The sequence below is a fragment of the Myxine glutinosa genome, chromosome 5 (genome assembly GCF_964187855.1).
Source record: "Myxine glutinosa chromosome 5, kmMyxGlut1.1, whole genome shotgun sequence".
NCBI lineage: Eukaryota > Metazoa > Chordata > Myxini > Myxiniformes > Myxinidae > Myxine > Myxine glutinosa.
The window spans coordinates 137,678,421-137,702,434 of NC_136265.1; the positions used below are offsets into that span (position 1 = coordinate 137,678,421).

Sequence of the window (24,014 nt, forward strand, 5' to 3'; positions counted from 1 at the left end):
TTGGTGGTCAAACCTGGATGCACTTTGACCCCGGTAGACCTCCTTAGACCCCGATTTTTTTTAAATTCCGTAAACAAACTTTAGTCACAACACAACAAATATCATTTGTGCCAAATTTCGTTGCAATCCCATCAGCGGTTTCGGTGAATAAGTTTCAAATGTTTACAGATTGACTGATGGACGGACGACGCGCCATCGCATAAGCTCCCAGGACTCTGTTCCAGGTGAGTTAATAATATCGTAAATATGACCATAACACTTTAATCCCAATGTGATGAATACATAGTTAATGGATTGAGCGGTGTATGGTTCATGAATCAATATAAGCGGTGTATGGTACTAACAACCGCGGAAAATAAGGAACTCGCCTCGGTTTTTTGATAGCATGTTACCTGTATTAACCCAATCTTTGTGGGGTAAATTGATTGTAGTAGATCTTCCCTCAGTTCTGCAAGTAAAACTTACCTCACAGATCCCTCGAAATTTCTTTGTTTTATGTTATAAACAGCGTTAGCAACTGTTTGAAAAGCGAATAATGTGTGTTTGTGGTTTATGATATTTTACAAGCCCGACTACGCCGCTGTTAGACTTTCGGTCTTGTTTAAATACTGAGCGTCAAATCGTGGATGTGTTCCGTTACCAATCAGCTTGTAGAGCGCTCGTCAAGCGGCTTAAGCACCCAAGCCAGCACTCAGATTAAACGATTGATAAGGAAAGGGAAGCTTGGCGAGCGATCGCAAGCTGCTTGGTATATGGAACACACCCAGCCTGAATCTTCTTTGTTTCCGGGATCAATGGGTTCATTAATTTTACTGAAATGGGTAAATTAAGGTTACAAATCCGCAAAAAATGCAAGTACGGTATTTGATTGACAAAAAAAAACATTCAAAGTGATCACTGAATACGTAGATTACCGGTCGCAAGTGACTAGTGACGTAACATCGAAGAAATGACGCCGTTTCTTATTCAGCCAGCCTCCAGCATCCCATTTTGGACGCGGTCTTGCCCTCAGCTCGTAAATAAACATGAGGGGCGGAGCCTTAAGGCCATCCTTGACGTGCTACCCTAATTAATAAACATGAGGGGCGGAGCCTTAAGGCCATCCTTGACGTGCTACCCTAATTAATAAACATGAGGGGCGGAGCCTTAAGGCCATCCTTGACGTGCTACCCTAATTAATAAACATGAGGGGCGGAGCCTTAAGGCCATCCTTGATATGATACCAAGTTAATAAACATGAGGGGCGGAGCCTTAAGGCCATCCTTGATATGATACCAAGTTAATAAACATGAGGGGCGGAGCCTTAAGGCCATCCTCTACGTGCTACCCTCGTTAATAAACATGATGCGATGACGTAAATATCTGGAAAGCCCCGTGTTCAGTTGTGTGTGAGTTAAAGGTGGTTTTTCTTGTTACTCTTCGAATCTTACTGATTGGTTGCTGGTTACTGGTTACTGGTTGGCTGGTTGTCGTCGCTTGTTTGTCGCAGCAAGATCATCTCCGGAGTGCTCCAAGAAACCAGGTTCGTGTTCCCGTAAATAACTTTAATCACACAATCGGTTTCTAGACAGCAGCATCCACGACAATGGTGCGCGCCGGGTGAACAGGTCGATCATATTGTATACACACACAAGGAAGTGCCGCGGAGACTCCGAACGCGAGTTTTAGGATCTAGTTGAAAGAGGGAAAAATAAAGTCAGAAAGAAAATCTTTCGATACATTTCCAGTACAATGAAGGGGTTCGTGGATGAGGTGTAAGGGTATAGGAGAAGGTGAGACTCACGAATTCCTTTGAGCGTCTGTGAGGTGGTCCACCAGACAGCATGAAGTGCAGTGTGAGCTTGATGCTTTCTGGATTTAGAATTGTCCAGCAAATATGAGGAGCGACTTTTGGTCAATGTTCTCTTTCCCAGGATATGTAATGGGAACAACAGTAACAAACTACAGACTTGGCATTTAATATGGAATATTTTTTTTGTGGGGGTGAACTTACTTTTCAAGAAGACTTAGAACCAAAAGTTCATTGGAATTATGTTGAAATTATTCTAGATTTTGTTGATGTGACCTTTAAAAGAAACAAAAACCACATTTGACATTTCGAAGCAAATAAATTGATCCTTGAAAGTGATGTAAACTGATATCGAACTCAATTCACGGACAGTACTGTGTTAAACTTCTGTACGTTTTCCAGAAGTATCTCTTTATTTTGCACATTAGCCAAAAAAAATTTCAACAAAAACAAAAGTTAAATTACGACTGGGATTACGGACAGTAAAATTACAGTTCAGTACTGCGTGTAACCCCCACGAGCATTCAGGAGAGCACGTACACGTCGAGTCATGCTGTTAACGAGATTTGCCAAGGTTTGGACAGGAATCGCTTGCCATGCAGTGACAATAGCCTGCTGCAATTCACGCACAGATGCAGGCTGTTGGTCCAAGTGGTCGATTTGACGCGTTAATTCTGCCCACAAGTTCTCTGTCGGATTCATATCCGGGGACATGGCAGGCCACTCCATATGCTCTACACCACGGTCAGCAAGAAAGTGTTGGATCATGCGAGCACGATGAGGCCGTGCATTGTCATCTTGGAAAAAGTTTCCTCGAAAGGCTGCACGAGCAAATGGAAGCAATGTTTCTTCCAGAATGGCCCTGTACTTGAACTGGTTCAGGTTTCCATTCAGAACAACCAGGTCAGTTTTGCCCCCTGCATGAAAAGCAGCCCAAATGGTCACCCCACCACCTCCAGCTTGGACTCTTGGCACGATACAATCTTTGTTGTAAGCATCATGCACTTGTCTGCGCACTCGGACGCGGCCATCTTGACGATAGACCAGAAATCTAGACTCGTCACTGAAGATCACGTGATTCCAGTGTCCTGGCTGCCATTGGCGGTGCTCTCTGGCCCACTGCAATCGGCGCTGGTGGTGTTGTCTGGTCAGGCGTGGCTTTCTCAGGGGACGCCTGGCACGATAGCCTGCTTGAACCAGTCGTTGGTCGACTAACCTTCTGGATACAGGCACATTTGTCAGTTGCTGCCACTCAGCCCTAAGCCGATTAGCTGACTTGGTACGGCCATTGCGGCTTAACCGGTGCAGCTGGCGATCATCCCTCCTTGTGGTTCTGCGGGGACGTCCTAGCCTCGGTATTGGCGTAGGGACACCCCTCTGAGCATTTCGTTTCAGGATCTTTGACACCTGACCTTGAGTGATGCCATACTGCCGAGCAATAGCACGCTGTTTCATGCCGGAATTTCGTAAAGCCACCACTCCATGACAAACAGCATTGTCGAGTTGACGGACCATCTCCAGAGGAAGCGGCAATAACTTTTGGAGACGTGCAGCAGTTGTTTTCCACTAATACAGAACGCAACAACCCTTATATACCTGACTGTGAAGCCAATCATCAAATGTACCTGTCCGTACATTTTGTCACGCCACCTGTGATATAATCCTGTTGTTGACTTCTTGCTGCGACAGACAATCAGTGACATGGTTCTTTTAACAAATAAATCACCAAAGTGTAAAAGAAACTCACCAGATTGATATACCGAGTTCAGAAAGTAAACCCAAGTCAAGAAAGAAAAATATTCCATATTAAATGCCAAGTCTGTAGAACGGCACTCAGTAGAGAGTATACTTCTGCCAGGTGAACAGTTTACGTTTTGTATCCCAGAGTAGACCAGAAATCACAATACAGAATCACATTTAATTAAAATCATCCATCCATAACTTTTTGAGATATCCTGCTATGTATCGTTTTTGGCTGTATCTCCCAATGGTGAAGAATCACTTAAACAATTCTACTAGCCGGATCCGAATCCGGATCTGCAACAAAATTGAATCGATTCTTCCTTGTCACACACACAAACTGTCCACCAAGTTTCGTCCAAATCCATCCATAACTTTTTGAGATATCCTGCTAAGTATCGTTTTTGGCCCTATTTCGCAATGGTGGATCACTTAAAAATTAAATAATTCTCATATCCGAATCCATATTCAGATCTTCACCAAAATTGAATCGATTCTTGCTTGTCACATACACAAACTGTCCACCAAGTTTCGTCCAAATCCATCCATAACTTTTTGAGATATCCTGCTAAGTATCGTTTTTGGCCCTATTTCGCAATGGTGGATCACTTAAAAATTAAATAATTCTCATATCCGAATCCATATTCAGATCTTCATCAAAATTGAATCGATTCTTCCTTGTCACATACACAAACTGTCCACCAAGTTTCGTCCAAATCCATCCATAACTTTTTGAGATAGCCTGCTATATGCTGGTTTTAGCCCGATCACTCAATGGTGAAGAATCACTTTAAAATTCTAGTAGCCGGATCCGAATCCGGATCTTCACCAAAATCTAATCGTTTCGTCCTTGTCACACGTGCTACCTCTCTACCAAATTTTGTCCGAATCCGTCCACAGCTTTTTGAGATATCTTGTTCACAAACGGACACACCGAGAGACAGAGGTGAAAACATAACCTCCATCCACCTTTGCTGGCGGAGGTAATAAATAAATAAAGAAATGAAAGTAGCCATTTACAGGTTGTTTTGTGCAACTTTGCGAATAAAGCCAAGTTTGGAAGGCACTTGCCTGCCGGTTTGGATCAATTGAGTGATGGGCCTACGGGTTTTATGACAGTGACTTGAAGGAGAAGGTTTGATGGCTGAGTTAGTTGAATTCGAGAGAGAGAGAAATGGCGACAGTAATGCAGAGTGTTTCGTTTGGTCTGCAGGGAGACCACCGGCACCTTTGTCTCGATCTTTGATTGGTCAAATCGATTTGTATTTGGCTTGTCCTGCATTCTTCTGTATGACTGTTCACATGACTTTCTTCTACAGGCACACACATATTGTGAAACAGAACATATGTATATATCTCTTTCTCCTTCTCGCAGCACGATGGGAACTGTGGATACCGTGAGTCGATTCGGCCAACTCGCCATGTTCATCTGCTCCATGCTCAGCAGCGTCGGGCGCATCGTGTCCAGCTTTGTGAAGTGCATTCTCTCCATGACCTGGCACAAGTTTTTTAAATACGCCCTAATGGTGCTTGCTTCCATACTTATGGTAAGTTTTCTTTTATCTCGCCTACCTTTCAATTTCTGCATCATTTTAGTCATTGTAGTGAAGGAGCTTTTGCTTGGATGCAAATGGGAAGGCTAGGCCTGTTTAGGACAGTCAACAGCAAGAGTGGTTTATCATTAGTAATTGGTTTTTAGGGTTTGAGAGGTAGACGCTCACAATGCTGCGATCCCAGGTTCAAATCCCGATCCCAGGTTCAAATCCTGATCCCAGGTTCAAATCCCGATCCCAGGTTCAAATCCCGATCCCAGGTTCAAATCCCGATCCCAGGTTCAAATCCCGATCCCAGGTTCAAATCCCGATCCCAGGTTCAAATCCCGATCCCAGGTTCAAATCCCGATCCCAGGTTCAAATCCCGATCCCAGGTTCAAATCCCGATCTCAGGTTCAAATCCCGATCCCAGGTTCAAATCCCGATCCCAGGTTCAAATCCCGATCCCAGGTTCAAATCCCGATCCCAGGTTCAAATCCCGATCCCAGGTTCAAATCCCGATCCCAGGTTCAAATCCCGATCGCAGGTTCAAATCCCGATCCCAGGTTCAAATCCCGATCCCAGGTTCAAATCCCGATCCCAGGCTCAAATCCCGATCCCAGGTTCAAATCCCGATCCCAGGTTCAAATCCCGATCCCAGGTTCAAATCCCGATCCCAGGTTCAAATCCCGATCCCAGGTTCAAATCCCGATCCCAGGTTCAAATCCCGATATCAGGTTCAAATCCCGATCCCAGGTTCAAATCCCGATCCCAGGTTCAAATCCCGATCCCAGGTTCAAATCCCGATCCCAGGTTCAAATCCCGATCCCAGGCTCAAATCCCGATCCCAGGTTGAAATCCCGATCCCAGGTTCAAATCCCGATCCCAGGTTCAAATCCCGAACCCAGGTTCAAATCCCGATCCCAGGTTCAAATCCCGATCCCAGGTTCAAATCCCGATCCCAGGTTCAAATCCCGATCCCAGGTTCAAATCCCGATCCCAGGTTCAAATCCCGATCCCAGGTTCAAATCCCGATCTCAGGTTCAAATCCCGATCCCAGGTTCAAATCCCGATCCCAGGTTCAAATCCCGATCCCAGGTTCAAATCCCGATCCCAGGTTCAAATCCCGATCCCAGGTTCAAATCCCGATCCCAGGTTCAAATCCCGATCGCAGGTTCAAATCCCGATCCCAGGTTCAAATCCCGATCCCAGGTTCAAATCCCGATCCCAGGTTCAAATCCCGATCCCAGGTTCAAATCCCGATCCCAGGTTCAAATCCCGATCGCAGGTTCAAATCCCGATCCCAGGTTCAAATCCCGATCCCAGGTTCAAATCCCGATCCCAGGTTCAAATCCCGATCCCAGGTTCAAATCCCGATCCCAGGTTCAAATCCCGATCCCAGGTTCAAATCCCGATCCCAGGTTCAAATCCCGATCCCAGGTTCAAATCCCGATCCCAGGTTCAAATCCCAATCCCAGGTTCAAATCCCGATCTCAGGTTCAAATCCCGATCCCAGGTTCAAATCCCGATCCCAGGTTCAAATCCCGATCCCAGGTTCAAATCCCGATCGCAGGTTCAAATCCCGATCCCAGGCTCAAATCCCGATCCCAGGTTCAAATCCCGATCCAGGTTCAAATCCCGTTCGCTGTGCCGATCCGTCCGATGCTTAGTAACGTCCTCGCAATTGGTGTAAAGGCAAATTGATGTCTCCTGATCGCCGCTTATCCTGCACGTGTTGTGTGAATACGCTCCTGCAGACCTTCTTGATAAAAAATATTTTAAAATACGATTTGATAGAATCGCTGAACCACAGGAAATGGCTGTTCCGCTCGCATTCCAACATCCCATTTTCGTATTTACTTCACAAAACCTCTTCCATTAAATTCAGCAACGAATTTACTCACTTTGAAAATCTGTTTCCTTCACGTCCACTGTGTGGCTGTTGTACGGGAAGCAAGCCTTGCTTTGAAGAAGGGCTCACGTCCAAAACGAGTTTCCCATGGTGGTTAGCAGAAATAACTCTGAACATGCGGTTGAGAAAAGTCATCATTTCATGCGCCGATGCAGTCCAACTCCAGGCCTTACCAAGACTGGTTTTCCATACCACGGGACCATCGTGCTTGAAACGTCCTCCAAATGACAGTGTGCTCAGGTCGCCAGGACGGCAGTTTCGCTTGCACTTGACACCATCGGATATCGAACGTGGGAAAGAGATGGAGTTCATGGGGTAATAAGAGGGTAATAAGATAAACACTTGGTCGTACAAAGTTAATATTTCACACACCTCCTCAAGGTGAGTCAAGGAAAAGGTGATTCGATTTTGATGCAATTGTACCTCATTCTATCCATAAAGTATCAGGTTCGAGTACGAAGGTGATGACACGGCCATGAGGAATGTGAAACTTGCTTTGTGCAGATCTTCAATGTTAAGTGTCTCAGATAAGTAATTACGTTGTCTTTCCGAGCGACGTCACAGATGACGTCATCAGCGAATTGATATTCCAAATAATTTGTTCTACGTTCTATATCTCGGCAACGCAATTCCATAGAAAGTGGAAACTTTGCGAGTACCTTTGTAGCACAGTTTTTGTGTTTTTTTGTATACAAGATCGAGGCTCGTGTAAGAGCTAACATTATTGACCAAAAAAAACACATAAGACACAATAAAGGGAGCGGGAGACAAGATGGGGAGAGAGGGGGAAGCACACAAGTACAACATTTGAGAGCAGGGACATCGGGAGATCTGTGGGAGGGAGAAGGCTTGGGGGGGGGGGGGAGGAGGCGTGGGAAGGGGGGTGGAGGGTGGGAGAGGTAAAAAAAAAAAAAACACAGACACAGCTAGGACTTCCAGGAAATATGTCAGTATTTCAGAAAAGTGGATCTGGGGTGAATTAGTGGGGGTAGAAAAGATCAAGGTTTTGGATGGGGGAAGATAAGCGATGGTGGTGAACAGCTGTTTTAAAGACCTGGAGGGAGGAGTGGGATTGAAGAGAGTGAGGGAGTTTGTTCAAACTGGAGTGCGACGCAACAACGAATCCTAACAGCGACGCTGACATGACATCATCAACGTAGTGGTATACCAGCTTACTGTATGTTCTATATCTCAGGAATGCAAAGGCCTAATAAGCCGAGATTTCCAGATGCCATCGCAAGTACATTTGACATTGTTTTTTCATTGTACGTTGAATTATCAAAGCAAAATAAACAAGCTGCACTTGGGTTTTAACTCTACTCATATCCACATTGCCAAGTCCATTGAAAGTGTCAAATGCTGATACGTGGGTTAGGTAAGTGTTTTAATGGTTATGCCAGGTTCGAATACTCACCTGTCAGTCTACGACTCGACACCTTTAAAACGATTTCATCCTCTAACGACGAATTTCATTTGCATTTTGTTCACAGGTGGCAAGTGTGGCTATAATTGGCCTCGGGATTTACCTTCACATGCGTCCTTGGGTCGAGGTGGTCTATTTAGGCCATTCGTCCAAATGTCTCGAGTACCTGTGCTTCGGCGTGGGGGTTGCTGGAGTTGCGCTAGCGCTGATTGGACTCTTCGGCGGACACCGGGAGCATCGTATGCTGTTGATATTGGTGAGACAGACAGCCAGCCGTACATTTCGAAATATTGAAATACAACTAGAAACTTGATCGGCATATTATAGATTAACGAACTGTGTTTTTCGCTGTCTGCAGTACTGCTTCATGGTGCCAGTGTTGCTCTTCACTCCGTACTTTATGGGCGGACCCCTGGCTCTGGTCTTCGAAGGCAATGTGAGCACCAGCAAAGCTTTTACTCTCCTCGGATTACTGTCGAAGCGTCTAGGCTTGTTTACCCACTTACTTATTCCATCGTTTGTAATTTGTGGGCGCATTATTTCATAACAAGTGCCGTATCTGATCGCTCCTTTTGTTGATCACCCTGTTCATGTGTTCCTAAAGATGGAAATGATCGTTCGACGTCAATCGAAGGAGGAGCTCGTGCATCTGTATGGGACACCAAATCACCAGGATTTCACGAATGCTTGGGACAGTGCAATGAAAATGGTGAGGTACTTGCAATGACTCTCAGAGCCGTAAACTTTTATGCTGGTATTCTCACAACTTCCACGTTCCTCATATGGATTGACTTTAGTGTTGACCGTCATGCCTCAATATGACCTGTAACAAATATGGCATCACAATGAGATTCCAAATAATAGCACATTCTGGTCATCGGAAGTGCTATGCTTGTCAGTATCCACATGACATGTATCCTGGGAATGCTACTTCCTGGAATATCCTCATGCAGGCACAGAGGGAGACGGTCTACAAAAACAATTGCACTAAAAATACACACAGAACTATTGCTTGCACATCTACGCATGCACTTATAATACTATACACTATATTGACAAAAGTAATGGGCCAACACACAATTTTGAAATGACTACTCCCAACTTAAATTTGTATCTTTTTCCCCCACAAAGCAAAGGAGCATGTGCCTTTTAGGCTGCTGGGCCATAGAAGTTCACGGTTCACGTTTCACGTTTCACGTTTCACGTTTCACGTTTCACGGTTCACGTTCACGTGAACAATCGGACCCTGGGCCATAGGATTTCACGCTTGGCTGTTCACGTGTTGCGCGCCAGTTCTGCTTTGGCCGAGTAACCGTCAACATGGACTCTTCGGATGAAGAAGATTGCCTCATTCTGCTTCTACTAAGACGGAGGAAGAGAAAAAGGCACAGAATTTGGAGCCGAGAGCACTTCCTTCTGAGAGAAACCCGTGGTGAATTCCACCGAACAATCCGTTATCTGCTTGACAATCCCGATGAAGAACTGTTTTTCAATTATACCAGGATGTCATACAGGACTTACGATGCCTTGAAGACCCTCGTCCTGGAACATCTACAGCCAGGTCAAACAAACTGGAGAAAATCGATCGAAGCAGAACAAAAGCTCATCATTACTCTCAGGTTGGTACCTATTAATTTGGATAATGTGGTGTTGGTCGTGATGATCTAGGCTAGGGTAATTTGTCTGGTAGTCTAGCGAGTCTACTTTTGAAAACGTTCAGACTGGGTGGTGAGACCTCTCTTCTCTTGCGCTTACAAAGTTATATTTGTTTTCATTAAATTCAATCTATAGATTTGTGTTGTCATAAACTCAGTCTTAATTTTTTTCCAAAAGACATAAAATGACGACTTAAAGAAGAAGATGTGCATGTTCACGCATAGAAAAAGTGTGCATGTTCATTCCGCCTTTCACGCGTGAAACGTGACACGTGAAACGTGAAACATGAAAGGCGTTCTATGGCCCAGAGCAAGTCATACTACGTTTGTCCACTTTTCTTTACACGCGTGAACCGTGAAACGTGAAACGTGAAACGTGAACCGTGAACTTCTATGGCCCAGCAGCCTTAGACAATGCTGCACTACTGGGTTTTGATACATTCCGACAGTGAAACCAGCATGACAACACACACTTCCATATAGTTGTGTCTGTTAATGATCAATTTGAAGACAGGAACATGTAATGTATGTGGTGTTCAGTCCCAAGCCCCACCTTAAACTCGATCAAACCACTCCGGTGATGGCTGGGAAACACTACCATACCCAAGACCACAAAGAGAGTATGCTTGGTATACTATAACAAAGCTTATGCTGTGCTCTTCACCACCATGAGGTTTTGAGCCAACAAGCACAGTCATTCATCAGTGGGGCAATTCTCAATGCTGCATCCTGATAGGCCGTTACTCAAACATAGTGTTACGGCCACGGGATCTACTATGAAGGGGATCCTTGGTCCCCCTCGGACTTACCGGGCTTGAGGCCATTGATCACGAATGACTTTGTGTCACGGCAGGATGCTAGGCAACCATGAACGCCAATTGGTCTACCACATGGCCCCAGGGTTCTCCGTTTGACCACCGTTTACCTGAGTCAACTGGCTTTCCAATTGGGGATGCACCATCGATTATGCACCAATTTAACTTAATTGGGTATTAGGGTGGCCAAGTTTCCCGCTGGTGCACATCAGACTTGAATACGAGCGAATCATACGAGTGAGGAATTATAACCTCCAAGTCTAACCTAACGTGCAAACAGTGCTGAACTAATGAAAGGAAAGACGAGCCCGGACAGTTTGAAAAGGGAATTCAAAGAGGAATTTATTATTTACAAATCAAGGATAAATGTGAAATGCAGGATCATGCGAAGGGGACAGGAACTCAAGGATTTTAATGTACAGCACGGGTAATCAAAATGGATGAATGCAACTCAAAATGTACAAAGCAATCTCAAGCAATATAGTGTTGTGATATCTATAGCAAAGAAAACGGACACGAGGCAGAACTTAACTCTATGCCTTACCGGCTATACACAAGACCTGGGTACCCAATCAGACCATCCAGAGTGAGGATCATTGGCCTCCTAGCTCACCGGGTGAGGCAGTCGTGCCTCCGTGACCCGAACACTGAGTGAGGGATCAAAGGGGGGAGGAATACTGTTGTGTCTAGGGTAAAAGTTTTCATAGAGGTTCAGGTGTGTGTCCCTGTCATGTGTGGATGTAAGAGAAAAGGGTGTATAGAACCCAAGTGTAAATTAAAAAAACGTGTATTAATAAATGATAAATGTTATGTACTTATGGGGTCATGTAAAGGAAGATTATAGGGAATTAAGCAGGGTGACCGTTGGGTTTTGGCGCGCAATTCAAACCCCATTTTGGCGCGATATTCCAATGATTTACCCCCGTGCTCTCAGCGTTAGGGAATAACGAGATTCAGAGAAAATGGTGGCTCGTAGGAAATATAGACCGTGCTCGGTTTAACTGAGTTTAAAAGACCTTTCCAATGTCTTTTTCTCATGACACAAGACACCCATGGTAAGGTGTCCTATTAACTCTAGTTTATAATGCCCCATGTCGTCCTCCCTCTCTTTCCTGGACACCAGTTTGAGTGCTGTGGTGTCGATTATTACAAGGATTTTGAAGGCTCGGCGTATCAAAACCTTACGAGGTTGCATTTCCCACAAGTTTGCCTACCCAAGGACAGCAAAGTGCCTTTTGAAAAGGTAATAACACATTCATTTGTGCGCCAGAGGTATGTTAATTACACTTCATTCATTATTATTATTATTATTATTATTATTATTATTATTATTACCCTCGCCAGAGGAGAGGGTATTGCATTTGAGTCCGTTTGTTTGTGTGTTTGTCTGTCTGTTTGTCCGCACTGAATAAATATGATTTTCTCTGCAACCGTTGGTCCAATTGACAGGAAAATTACATCATAGGTGCACCTCCACCTGCAGAATTGTTATTGATAATTATGATGCCATAGGTCACATGGTATGGGCGCCATCTTGGAAAAAACAAAAAACCTTGCACCTCTATATCTCCGAAAGTGCTGCGTAGAAAAAATTGAGACATAGCTCATTGTAAGGAACTCTCCATGGGGAATAACAACTGTTAATGATGATGTTATAGGTGCCTCCATTATGACATCATAATTCGACAAGTACAAAACTTTATCCGATGAAGATGAAATTTCTTGAACGTCATCTAGGGATAAATTGGTGGAGAAAAAAATATATATAATGATGGCATTGGTCACGTGGTTCGGCCGCCATATTTGTTTTAACACAAAAGCCTTAAAAACCATGAAAAACCCTTTTCTCCGAAATGGCTAACCAGATCGAGGCAAAACATTACATGCATGATCACATACCCATGATGAACAAAAAGTTCCATGACCATGACGTCATAGGTCACATGGTTTGGCGGCTATGATTTTTTGAAGAACAAAACTTTAAAAAGCCACTCCACCTGAAAGGCTGAACAGATCAAAGAGAAACTTCACACATATGTTCCCCATGCCTTGCGTATACCAGGCTGTCCTGGAATAATTCATATGTCACATGGTTTGGCGGCTATATTGGATTGAACGAAAATCTTTTTAAAAATTATATCTCTTGAACTGCTTCATTGATCAGTGTGAAATTCAAAGTAATGTTTTAGTCGTAAAGTGGAATACGTGTTAAAAAATTCAACATGATTGGTCTTAAGGTCTGGCAGCCAGATGTTATTGTTTGAAGAAGACATTCTACGATATTATCTTCTCCAGCCAGGTGAGTTTTCGATATATCTATTAATTATGTAGTTTGAAGTCAGTGGCATCCTGTCTATTAGTTACGTACGTCTATTAATTATGTACTATCACAATGTAACTTTCGACACTTTGGATTGCTGAGACCCATTGGACGTTTGAAGAGCCTTTAAGATCCTTCAAGACCCTGAAGATCACCAAAACCCCAACATACCCTGAAGATCCTTGAATACCATGAAGACCCTGTGGATTCAGAAGACCCAAAAGACCCAAAAGACCCAAAAGATCAGAAGACCCAAAAGTTTTGAGGACCCGAAAAGACCTGAAGGGTCAGCTCAGGAGGACCCAAAAGAGCCATAGGACCCTCATGACCTAAAATACTCCGAGGATGCAAAAGACCCCAAGGACAGCCTCATTAAAAAAAAAATATTTAAAATGCAATACTGAATTCAGTTTTATAAAGAGGACGTAATGTGTCACGCATGTCTGATGAAAGTGGGGTTGTACTAAATAATGAAAGAATGTACAAAATCACACCACTAAATACACCTCACAAACAAGTCCTGGCGAGGGTCTGCAATCTTTGATTGCTCTTTCTTGTTATTATTACCATCGCCTGAGGAGAGGGTATTGCATTTGAGCCGTTTGTCTGCTTGTTTGTTGTCTGTCTGTTTGTTTGTTTGTTTGTCCGCACAGAATAAATATGATTTTCTCTGCAGCCGTTGGTCTGATTGACAGGAAATTTTCACCTTAGATGCAACTACACCTGTATAATTTTAAAATGATAATTATGACGTCATAGGTCACGTGGTAAGGGTTCCATCTTGGAAAAACCGAAAAACTTTGCACCTCTATATTTCCGAAACCGCTGCATAGAAGCAATTGAGACATGGCTCATTGTGAAGAACTCTCCATGTGGAATAACATATGTTAATAATTATGTCATAGGTGCCTCCAGTATGACGTCATAATTCGACAAGTACAAAACTTCTTCCGATCAAGATGAAATTTCCTGAGTGTCATCTAGGGATAAATTGGTGGAGAAAAAAAAATGATGACGTCATCGGTCACGTGGTTCGGCCGCCATATTCGTTTTAACACAAAAGCCTTAAAAACCACTGAAAACACGTCCTGGCGAGGGTCTGCAATCTCTGATTGCTCTTGCTAGTTATGTCTTATCTCACATATGAAGCAGCAACACAGCCTAGTGTTCATTAAATATGAGGCCTAACTTAGTCACTTTTGTCTTCATTGTTGCTTTGAACACTTCCATTAAAGTCTGCATTCATAACCATGAAGTAAATCTCACTGTTAACATTGATTAATTCATAGATTTAAGTGGATGTATCTGAAAACTGATGAAGGTAAAGTTGTTTGAGGATTTAGCCACAGGTTGCTTTAATAGCTCATAGTAATCTCACCGGCTTACATTCCAACGATTGTCGATTAGTTGATACAGTATGCTGAGCATTCATCATGGACTGTCCTGCTTTATATATGACCGCAGTGATAACGCCCTGTTCATTAAATTAATTTCTGATGGAGTGAAGCATGAGACATGTTCATGCCAGGTCATGTGGCATGTGTTGACAAAAAAAATTTCTACAATATCGAGGCTCATGGAAGAGTAAGGTGACAGAAGGAGAAAGGCAAAGCACTACCAGTGAGCAGCATTGCAAGTAGCAGGGGAATGAAAGAACAGGTAAAGAAGAAGGGGACAAAACAGCATCAAACCTGAATGAGGCCTATAACACCACATGGCCCTGACATGGACAAAGCCAGCACTAAAAGCACAAGCTAATGCACTCGACAAGACGCACAAATACATAACATGATGAAATAAACAAAACTGTTCAATAAGACAATTCCAGAACAGGTGCACTCACTTTTGATGGCAACCAGGTGGCGCCTGGCAATGAAAGAACCGATAACCAGAACCAAGATTTGATGCTTTTAAACAGATATCTTGTGGAGGATAAAGGTGCATGACTATGGAGATACCTGATGAACAAATAAATGAGAGTAGATGGAGGCCTGGCAGTGCCTGGTGTATAATGTCCATGCATGATTTCATACACTTGTGGGTATGGAGAAACCATTACCTTTTAATATTACAAACCAGCTAAAGTACCTGGCGTTTCCCAGGAAAATTTGTGTTGTTGACAACAAATCACTACAACCTCAACATACGACTCACAAAACATATTATTCAATCACTCCTAGAAAAAAAACCCAGGCAGTGCATAAGCTACATGATCACTCAAGGCCTGAACACGGAGGTGGTATTATAAACCTGTGTAAAGCAATCTTTTTAACAACAGGCGCATGTGTCATTGGATTGCCCTCTGCACAGCAGGAGACAGGGTTTAGCAATTGTGTGTGTGTGTGTGTGTGTGTGTGTGTGTGTGTCTCACACCGCCACCAGTCCTCATCTTTTTCAGGCCCCCCTTCCAGTCTGGTCTGCCAAATCACAGGCCCCCATCCCACTTGGGGCCGCAAAATCTGATGCTCCCCTCCCCCTCCAACTCACACTCCAAACCCACCCCACCCCCCACCCCTCTCCAACTCAGTTCTGCCAAATCTCAGGATCTTTTCATTTTTTTTATTTTAAAGTAAATGTTTTGGTTGGATAGGCATTGGTTGGACACAAGGAAAGGGTCACTGAACAACATGCTGTAAATATGTATAATAGAAAACCAGAATCAGGTAAGTATTATTAACCCTCTTTATGACAATAACCTTCTTTGGCAGACACTAAATTTTAATTACAATAACACGTGCCAACATTAATGGTTAGGTTTACTCATTTTAGCCAATTAACATGAAGCATCCTGCGGTTAATACAGGACCACCCATACGCTGGTATCACGGATCTCCTTGAAATATCTTAATAGCTCGATGTCTACTAATCCGGGTTAATACTCCTCCATGTCGGTAAGTAACATCGGTTAGGTTTTTGCACTCTGGTGTGTAACGACATTTTGTGGTTTTACACAGCCTATGCTACGTCAGGCACAATGGTGTGTTTCCAGTGTCACCGATACTTTATGAAGGGTTAACTTTTTCAAAACCCCAAACTCACTACGAATTATACATTCCATGAACAACAGTAGTTTAGGAATCATATACCATCAAACCTCCGAATCAATCAATACAAAGTGAACTTACAGTCACGTGAAAAAGTAAGTACACCCCATGTAAAGTTTTGACTTTTTCAACATATTTCAACATACAGCTATTTGATCTTCACTTCAACAATATTGATAGATAAAGGTGATATAATATAACAAATATCATGAAACATTTACATTTTGTAGTCCATTGTATAATTTAAATAAACATAAATGCAAATTTCGCATGTGGAAAAAGTAAGTACACCCTTACATGTATCACTACTTCAAATACCTAAAATTAGAATCAGGTGCACCAGCTCAGGTGCAAATGATTAGAACATCGTTACAGAGGATCTTGGAGGAACCTGTCTTATTTAAACCTCAGACATTTAGTTTGGTTTGCTCTTTGTTGTTGAAGTGTGCAGCGTCACCATGCCGAGATCAAAAGAGCTCTCTGAGGCCTTCAGAAAGAAGGGTATAGATGCCTACGAGTCTGGGAAGGGATTTAAAAAGATCTCCAAACAATTTGAAATCAATCATTCGACTGTCCGGAAGATCATCTACAAGTGGAGAAGATTCCAAACAACTGCCAACTTGTTCAGGCCAGGCCGCCCCAGCAAGTTCAGCCCGAGAGCAGACCGCAAGATGCTGAAAGGAGTCTCGAAGAACCCCAGAATGTCATCACGGGACCTACAGGTAGCTTTTGCCACTGTTGATGTCAAAGTGCACGAGTCTACCATTAGAAAGAGGCTGCACAAATTTGATCTACATGGGAGGTGTGCCAGGAGGAAACCTTTGCTGTCCAGGAAGAACATCAGGGCAAGACTAAAGTTTGCCATTGAACACCTCGGCAAAGATCAGCACTTCTGGAACAATGTGCTCTGGACAGATGAGTCAAAGGTAGAGCTATTTGGCCACAGTACCTGAAGACATGTTTGGCGAAAACCAAAGACAGCATTTGACCACAAGAACCTGATACCAACTGCAAAGCATGGTGGTGGAAATATTATGGTTTGGGGCAGCTTTGTTGCATCAGGCCCTGGGCAGCTCACCATCATAGAATCCACTATGAATTCTTCATTGTACCAGAGGGTGCTTGAGGATAATGTGAGGCCATCTGTCGGAAAGTTGAAGCTCAACCGAAGGTGGACCTTGCAACATGACAATGACCCTAAACATACCAGTAAATCCACCAAGGAATGGCTGAAAAGAAAAAAAATTCTCCCAGTCGATGTCAGAGACTGGTAGACAGTTATAAGAAACGCCTACTTGAGGTTGTTTCTGCCAAAGGGGGCAATACCACTTATTAGAGCCAAGGGTGTACCTCCTTTTCCACAGAAGGAAATGGCATCTCTGTTAATTTTTTGTTGAATAAATTATTGCAAAGTCAATTTATCATTGTTTTTTTGTTCAATTAGGTCACCTTTTATCTATAGATACTGTTGAAATGAAGATCAAATATTGATATGTCCACATATGTTAAAAAGATAAAAAAACATATCAAGGGGTGTACTTACTTTTTCCACATGTGAAATTTGCATTTATGTTTATTTAAATTATACAATGGACTACAAAATATAAATGTTTCATGATATTTGTTATATTATATTGAAGCACGCTGTGCTACGCGCGTGACTTGCTACCAAGGAGGAAGCGGACAACGCGGTAAGTTTATAGTTCTTTATTCCAAAGAAGTCACTGTAGCACTGGCGCGCTCCGGGCTGCACGCCCGGTGTATAATGTATATCCTGAGGCCACGCCTACCCCTCGGGCGTGGCCGCCGCCCACTTGGTGCGCGGAATGATGTCACCACGCCAGTGGGCTTTCGTGTCCACCACACGCGCCCCCCCAGAATTCCCGCGCACCTGGAGGGCCAGTTTGCGGGGCAAACGGATGACCCGGCCGAAGCGCCCTCTGGCGACCGGCGGCGTCCGGGGTGCAGGGATGCCAGCTGGGATGCCCCCGGCTGTACCCGGGATGGGTGCCGGACCGGGGGGCGGCGTGCCTGCGGTGCTGTGGGTCCGCCCGCGGGGGGGCGGCCCCGACGTGGGGGCCGAGCCACCGGCGGTGGGTGGTCCACGTCGAGGTGGGCCGGCTTGAGGCGGTCTATGGAAAGCCGGTCAGGAGTGCCGCCGATGTCCAGGGTGAAATGTTTCACCCCGGTCTCCAGCACGCGGAAAGGCCCGTCGTACGGGGGCCGCAGTGGTGTCCGGTGGGCGTCGTGCCGGACGAAAACGTACTCCGCGGTGCGAAGCTCCGGGGCGACGTGTGTAGGAGGGTGCCTGTGGTGCGCCGTCGGCACCGGGGCGAACCTCCGGGCGGTCTCCTGCAGCGCAGAACGCTCCTGCGCCGCAGACCAAGGTGCCGTGGGGTCGGGGAGGAACTCGCCCAGCACCCGCAGCGGTTGTCCAAAGACCAACTCCGCCGCGGATGTGTGCAGGTCCTCCTTGGGCGCTGTCCGGAGGCCCAGCAGGACCCAGGGGAGCCTGTCGCCCAGCCGCCGTCGCGGAGGGTGGCCCGGAGCACGGCCTTCAACGAGCGGTGGAATCGCTCGCACAGGCCGTTGGCCTGGGGGTGGTAGGCCGTGGTTCGGTGCAGCTGGACCCCGAGCCCCCGCGCGACCGCGGCCCAGAGCTCCGAGGTGAACTCGGGGCCGTGGTCGGACGAGATGTCCGAGGGGGCACCGAACCGGGCGACCCAGGTGGCGATGAACGCCTGCGCGACGTCTGCCACCGTCCTCGCCGCCAAAGGCACGGCCTCCGGCCACCGGGTGGTGCGGTCCACCATGGTGAGGACATGGGTGAAACCCCACGAGGGGGGCAGAGGTCCCGCCAGGTCCACGTGAACGTGGTCGAACCGACGTTCCGGCACCGTAGACGGGGCCAAGGGGGCCTGGGTGTGTCGGTGCACCTTTGCGCGCTGGCACGTGAGGCACGTCCTGGTCCAGCCGCGGACGGCCTTCCGGAGGCCATGCCAGACAAACTTGTCAGTGACCAACCGCTGGGAGGCCCTCGTGCCCGGGTGGGACAGGCTGTGGATGGCGTCAAAAACCTGGCGCTGCCAGCCTGCGGGCACGATGGGGCGAGGCCGCCCGAGGGAGACTTCGAAAATGAGGGCCGTGCCCGCGCCGTCGAAGGGCACGTCGGTGACGCGGAGGCCTGTGACGGCGGTCCGCAGGGCCTGGACCCCGGTGTCGGCGGCCTGGTCCGCTGCCATCCGGGCATAGTCGATGCCAAGGTGGACTGCGTGGGCGACGGCCCGGGAAAGGCATTCGGCCACCGGGTTGTCCTTTCCCGCGACGTGCCGGATGTCCGTCGTGTACTCGGACACGGCCGCGATGTGATGCTGTTGCCGGGCCGACCACGGCTCGGCGACCTTGCCCATCGCGAAAACCAGCGGCTTGTGGTCGACGAAGGCCGTGAACGCACGGCCCTCGAGCAGATGGCGGAAGTGCCTGACCGCCAGGTGAAGCCCAAGCAACTCGCGGTCGAAGGTGCTGTAACGGCGTTCGGGCGGGCGAAGCTGCCGGCTGAAGAATGCCAGCGGTTGCCAAGCTCCATGCACCCATTGCTCGTACACCGCGCCCACCGCGTAGTCCGAGGCATCGGAGGTGAGGGCGATCGGTGCATCGAGTGCCGGGTGCGCGAGCATGGTGGCGTTGGCCAAGGCGAGCTTCGTGCCCGAGAACGCCGCGTCCATCTGCTCGGTCCAGGTAACGTCACCTTTGCCCGGCTTCCCCCGAAGGGCCTCGTGTAAGGGGCGCAGGAGCTGGGCGATGCGGGGCAGGAACCAATGGTAAAAGTTTACCATGCCCAGGAACTCCTGGAGTCCCTTGATCGTGCGGGGGCGCGGAAACCCCTTCACCGCCTCCACCTTGGCCGGTAGGGGGACGGCCCCGTGCCTGGTGACGCGGTGCCCCAAAAAGTCGATTTCAGCGACACCGAACCGGCACTTGGCGGGGTTCACGATCAGGCCGTGCTGGCCCAGACGTTCGAAGAGCGTGCGGAGATGGTGAAGGTGCTCTTCGCGGGACGCGCTGGCGACGAGGATGTCGTCCAGGTATACGTACAAAAAATCCAAGCCGCGCAAGACGCTGTCCATGAGGCGCTGGAACGCCTGAGCCGCATTTTTCAAACCGAAGTGCATCCGAAGAAATTCGAAAAGCCCGAATGGCGTGATGACAGCCGTCTTCGGGATGTCCTCCGGCCTGACAGGGACCTGATGGTAGCCGCGTACGAGGTCCACCTTTGAAAAGAAGGACATATTCGCCAAGCGGGCGGAAAAGTCCTGAATGTGGGGGACGGGGTAGCGGTCGGGGGTGGTGGCGTCGTTGAGGTGCCGGTAGTCCCCGCACGGTCGCTATCCCCCGCCGGGCTTGGGCACGATGTGGAGCGGGGACGCCCACGCGCTCTTGGAGCGCCGCACGATGCCGAGCCGCTCCAGCGTAGCGAACTCCGCTTTAGCTACGGCGAGCTTCGTCGGCTCGAGTCGGCATGCCCGGGCGTAGACCGGTGGCCCGGCAGTGGGGATGTGGTGTTACACCCCGTGCTTGACGGTCCCCGCCGAGAAGATCGGCCGCGTTAGGGCCGGAAAACCCGCGAGGAGGCGGGCGAATTCGTCCGCTGCCGGAAGCGTACAGATGAACCTGGCCGGAACGGAACCGCTCAGCAAGCCGCTCGGCGAGCCGCTCGATGAGCCGCTCTGTGAGCTGCTCAACGAGCCGGGCAGCGCACACGGGAGCGAGCTGAACGTCTCAGCCTGGACAAGCCTTCTGCGCTTTACATCGACCAGTAATCCATTAGCACATAAGAAGTCCGCGCCGAGCAGTGCCATGGGCACGCCGGCCATAACGAACGACCAACGGAAAACCTGCCCTCCGAACCGCAGGGAGAGACGGCGTTTTCCGTACGTGCGTATAGACGTACCATTGGCCGCAAGCAGCGCGGGACCTCGGCCCGCGGTGTGCTTGTCGGACGTACCGGCAGGAATGACACTCACCTGCGCTCCCGTATCGCACAGGTAACGGCACCCGGACAAGGTGTCCGTTATGTACAGAAGGCTGTTGGAATTGCCGACGCTCACCGTTGCCACCGAGCGCCGGCTCGCCCGTTTCCCGACCTGCCGAATGAGCACGGCGGGCGACACTGCCGAGCCTCGTGGCCGAACTTGGTGTGGAAGGAACACCAGGCGGGCAGCTGCGGCGTCGGAGGCCGCGGTTTTCTTCGCGGTGGTGGTGGTCGGGGCGTGACGGCGGACACGAGGTGCGGTGCATCGGGGAAAGCTTCGGGAGCCTCGGGAGCGGCAACCGCGCCAAGACTCGCCTGCGTGTCCAAAGCCGCGTAGTATTTGTCGGCCTCAGCAGCGAGCGCACGGGGTTCCGTTAACGCGGAACCAGCCAAAGCGAGGCGGACTCGTGCTGGCAGCTGGCGTCGAAACAACGCCCGGAATAGAGCGTTCCGGGTTTCGTCGCCCATGAGCGCCAGCATATGGTCCATACGGACCGAAGGTCGCGTGTCCCCGATCTCGGGGAGGTCCAAGAGGCGATCGGCCCGTGCGTCCACCGTAAGGCCGAACGTGGTGAGGAGGAGACGCTTGACCACCTCGTACTTGCCGTCGGCAGGTGGATCCCTTAGGACCGATACGACGCGGGTGGCCGTGCCGGGCCCAAGGGCGGCGACCACGTGGCAGTACATGGTCTCGTTCACCATGATGCCTCGAAGTCGGAACTGGGCTTCCGTCTGCAGGAACCAAACTTCGGCTTGTGACTCCCAGAATTCGGGGAGCCTGATGGAGACCGCGTTGGTAGCCATTGTTGCGGTGGTTTCGGGGAGTCATTGACGGCTGACTCGAATGTCGGAGGTCACCAATGAAGCACGCGGTGCTACGCGCGTGACTTGCTACCAAGGAGGAAGCGGACAACGCGGTAAGTTTATAGTTCTTTATTCCAAAGAGGACACTGTAGCACTGGCGCGCTCCGGGCTGCGCGCCCGGGGTATATCCTGAGGCCACGCCTACCCCTCGGGCGTGGCCGCCGCCCACTTGGTGCGCGGAATGATGTCACCACGCCAGTGGGCTTTCGTGTCCGCCACAATATCACCTTTATCTATCAATATTGTTGAAATGAAGATCAAATAGCTGTATGTTGAAATATGTTGAAAAGGTCAAAACTTTACATGGGGTGTACTTACTTTTTCACGTGACTGTATGTGGGGTGACATAAATTCTACCATATATATACATACTTAATAAATAGATGAAGTTTCAGATTTGACTACACATAACTGTATGAACGACCGTATCGAGGCCTGAAGGCCAATTGTCTGTTTTTATCAGGGGCAAATTTTTTTATTATTCAAACACAGCCTGAGACCTTCTTCTGGATGAAAGAGGAGGCCACATGCAAAGTTTGGTTGCACTGGTTTCTGCATGAGTCAGAATGCATGAATGAACAAACACACAAACAAACAAACTTTCTTCTTTGTATATTAGATTGTTACTGATCATCACACCTGCTTTTATGCACCCACAGGGATGCATCCAAATGATGATTGATTTCCTGGAACACCATCACAAGGCAGCTTTCATCTTTATCTCGGTTCTGTGCATCTCCGTGGTAATGATCTCTGCACAGCCCACATACTGACATTTCCGACTGTGTTGAAACCTCACAGTTCGACTTCCTTATTTGCAGAAGGTTGTGGTCTGAGATACGGTGCCCCTTGCACACAAAACTGGAATCGTAGTTCATGTGTTCCTTTTTTTAATGCACACTGTTTGTTACCAGGAAAATGGAAACTCCCTGTTGAAGACATTACAAACGGCGCTTCATTGCAAGCACATTTGAACTATCAATAACATTAATATTGTAATGGTTCTTGAACTCATCATATTCCGTGCATTTTTGTTTGCTTTTCCTGCAGTCTTTGTCCGTCGTCGTATCTGCCATATTTCACCAACTGGTGAAAAAGAAGGAGAAGAAAGAAAAAGGAGCCTTCCTCAATGGGGAAGAATTGAAGCACCTTCAGCAAAACATCCACACTTAATCAAGAAGACTCGCATCACATACTTTCCTTTGCTTTGCTGTTTGCATTATATAAACTTACATCTTTTTTTTCAGTAGTTTTCGTGTTTTTCATGATTTCATCGCATAGGATATTAATGGTACAAACAGCTTTCTTTCCGTGATCAATTTCCTTGCACCATATCATAGACCTTACAACCTGTTCTTTATTTCTTGCATAAGCAATGCCTGACTGTTTCAGCTATAGTTGTCTGCCGATGTATTGTCTCCTGCATATTTGGGTAAGAATTTTGTGTTTTACTGGAGTACCAGGATTACCTTTTATAGTCGGGTGGAGAATCAAACCCAGACGAGATAGCTCAGAGGCGAGTGCACTATCTCTTAGCTGTCAATTGAGTCATCCTAAGCCAATAATTCATCCTGTGATTGTTGTTATTTGTACGAAGAATAAATTGATTGAGTATCTGCTGTGTGCTCTGACATATACAACCGCCGTGGCATCGGAACTCTGGTGTTCTTCAACACATTGCGGTAGTGGCATCTTTTTTTTTCTTTTCTTTTTTTGTATACAAGATAGAGGATAGTGCAAGAGCTAAGATCAATCACAAAAAAAAAAAACAATCGGACAAACAAAACATACAATAAAGGGAGCGGGAGACAACATGGGGAGAGAGAGGGAAGCACACAAGTACAGCAGCAGAGAAAAGGGACATCGGAAGATCTGTGGGAAGGAGAGG

At 47.3% G+C, this 24,014-nt stretch overlaps 1 protein-coding gene across 1 annotated transcript; it reads left to right on the forward strand.

Annotated features, from left to right (window-relative positions):
- Positions 1–1,316: 1,316 nt before the first annotated feature.
- Positions 1,317–23,742, forward strand: LOC137426992 (tetraspanin-18B-like). Its single transcript, XM_078778787.1, has 8 exons — positions 1,317–1,522; positions 4,905–5,076; positions 8,464–8,652; positions 8,755–8,832; positions 9,001–9,105; positions 11,990–12,109; positions 22,786–22,869; positions 23,177–23,742. The coding sequence occupies exons 2-8, from the start codon at positions 4,909–4,911 to the stop codon at positions 23,297–23,299; spliced, it is 867 nt and encodes a 288-aa protein (XP_078634913.1). The 5' UTR covers positions 1,317–1,522; positions 4,905–4,908; the 3' UTR covers positions 23,300–23,742.
- The last annotated feature ends 272 nt before the right edge of the window (positions 23,743–24,014 follow it).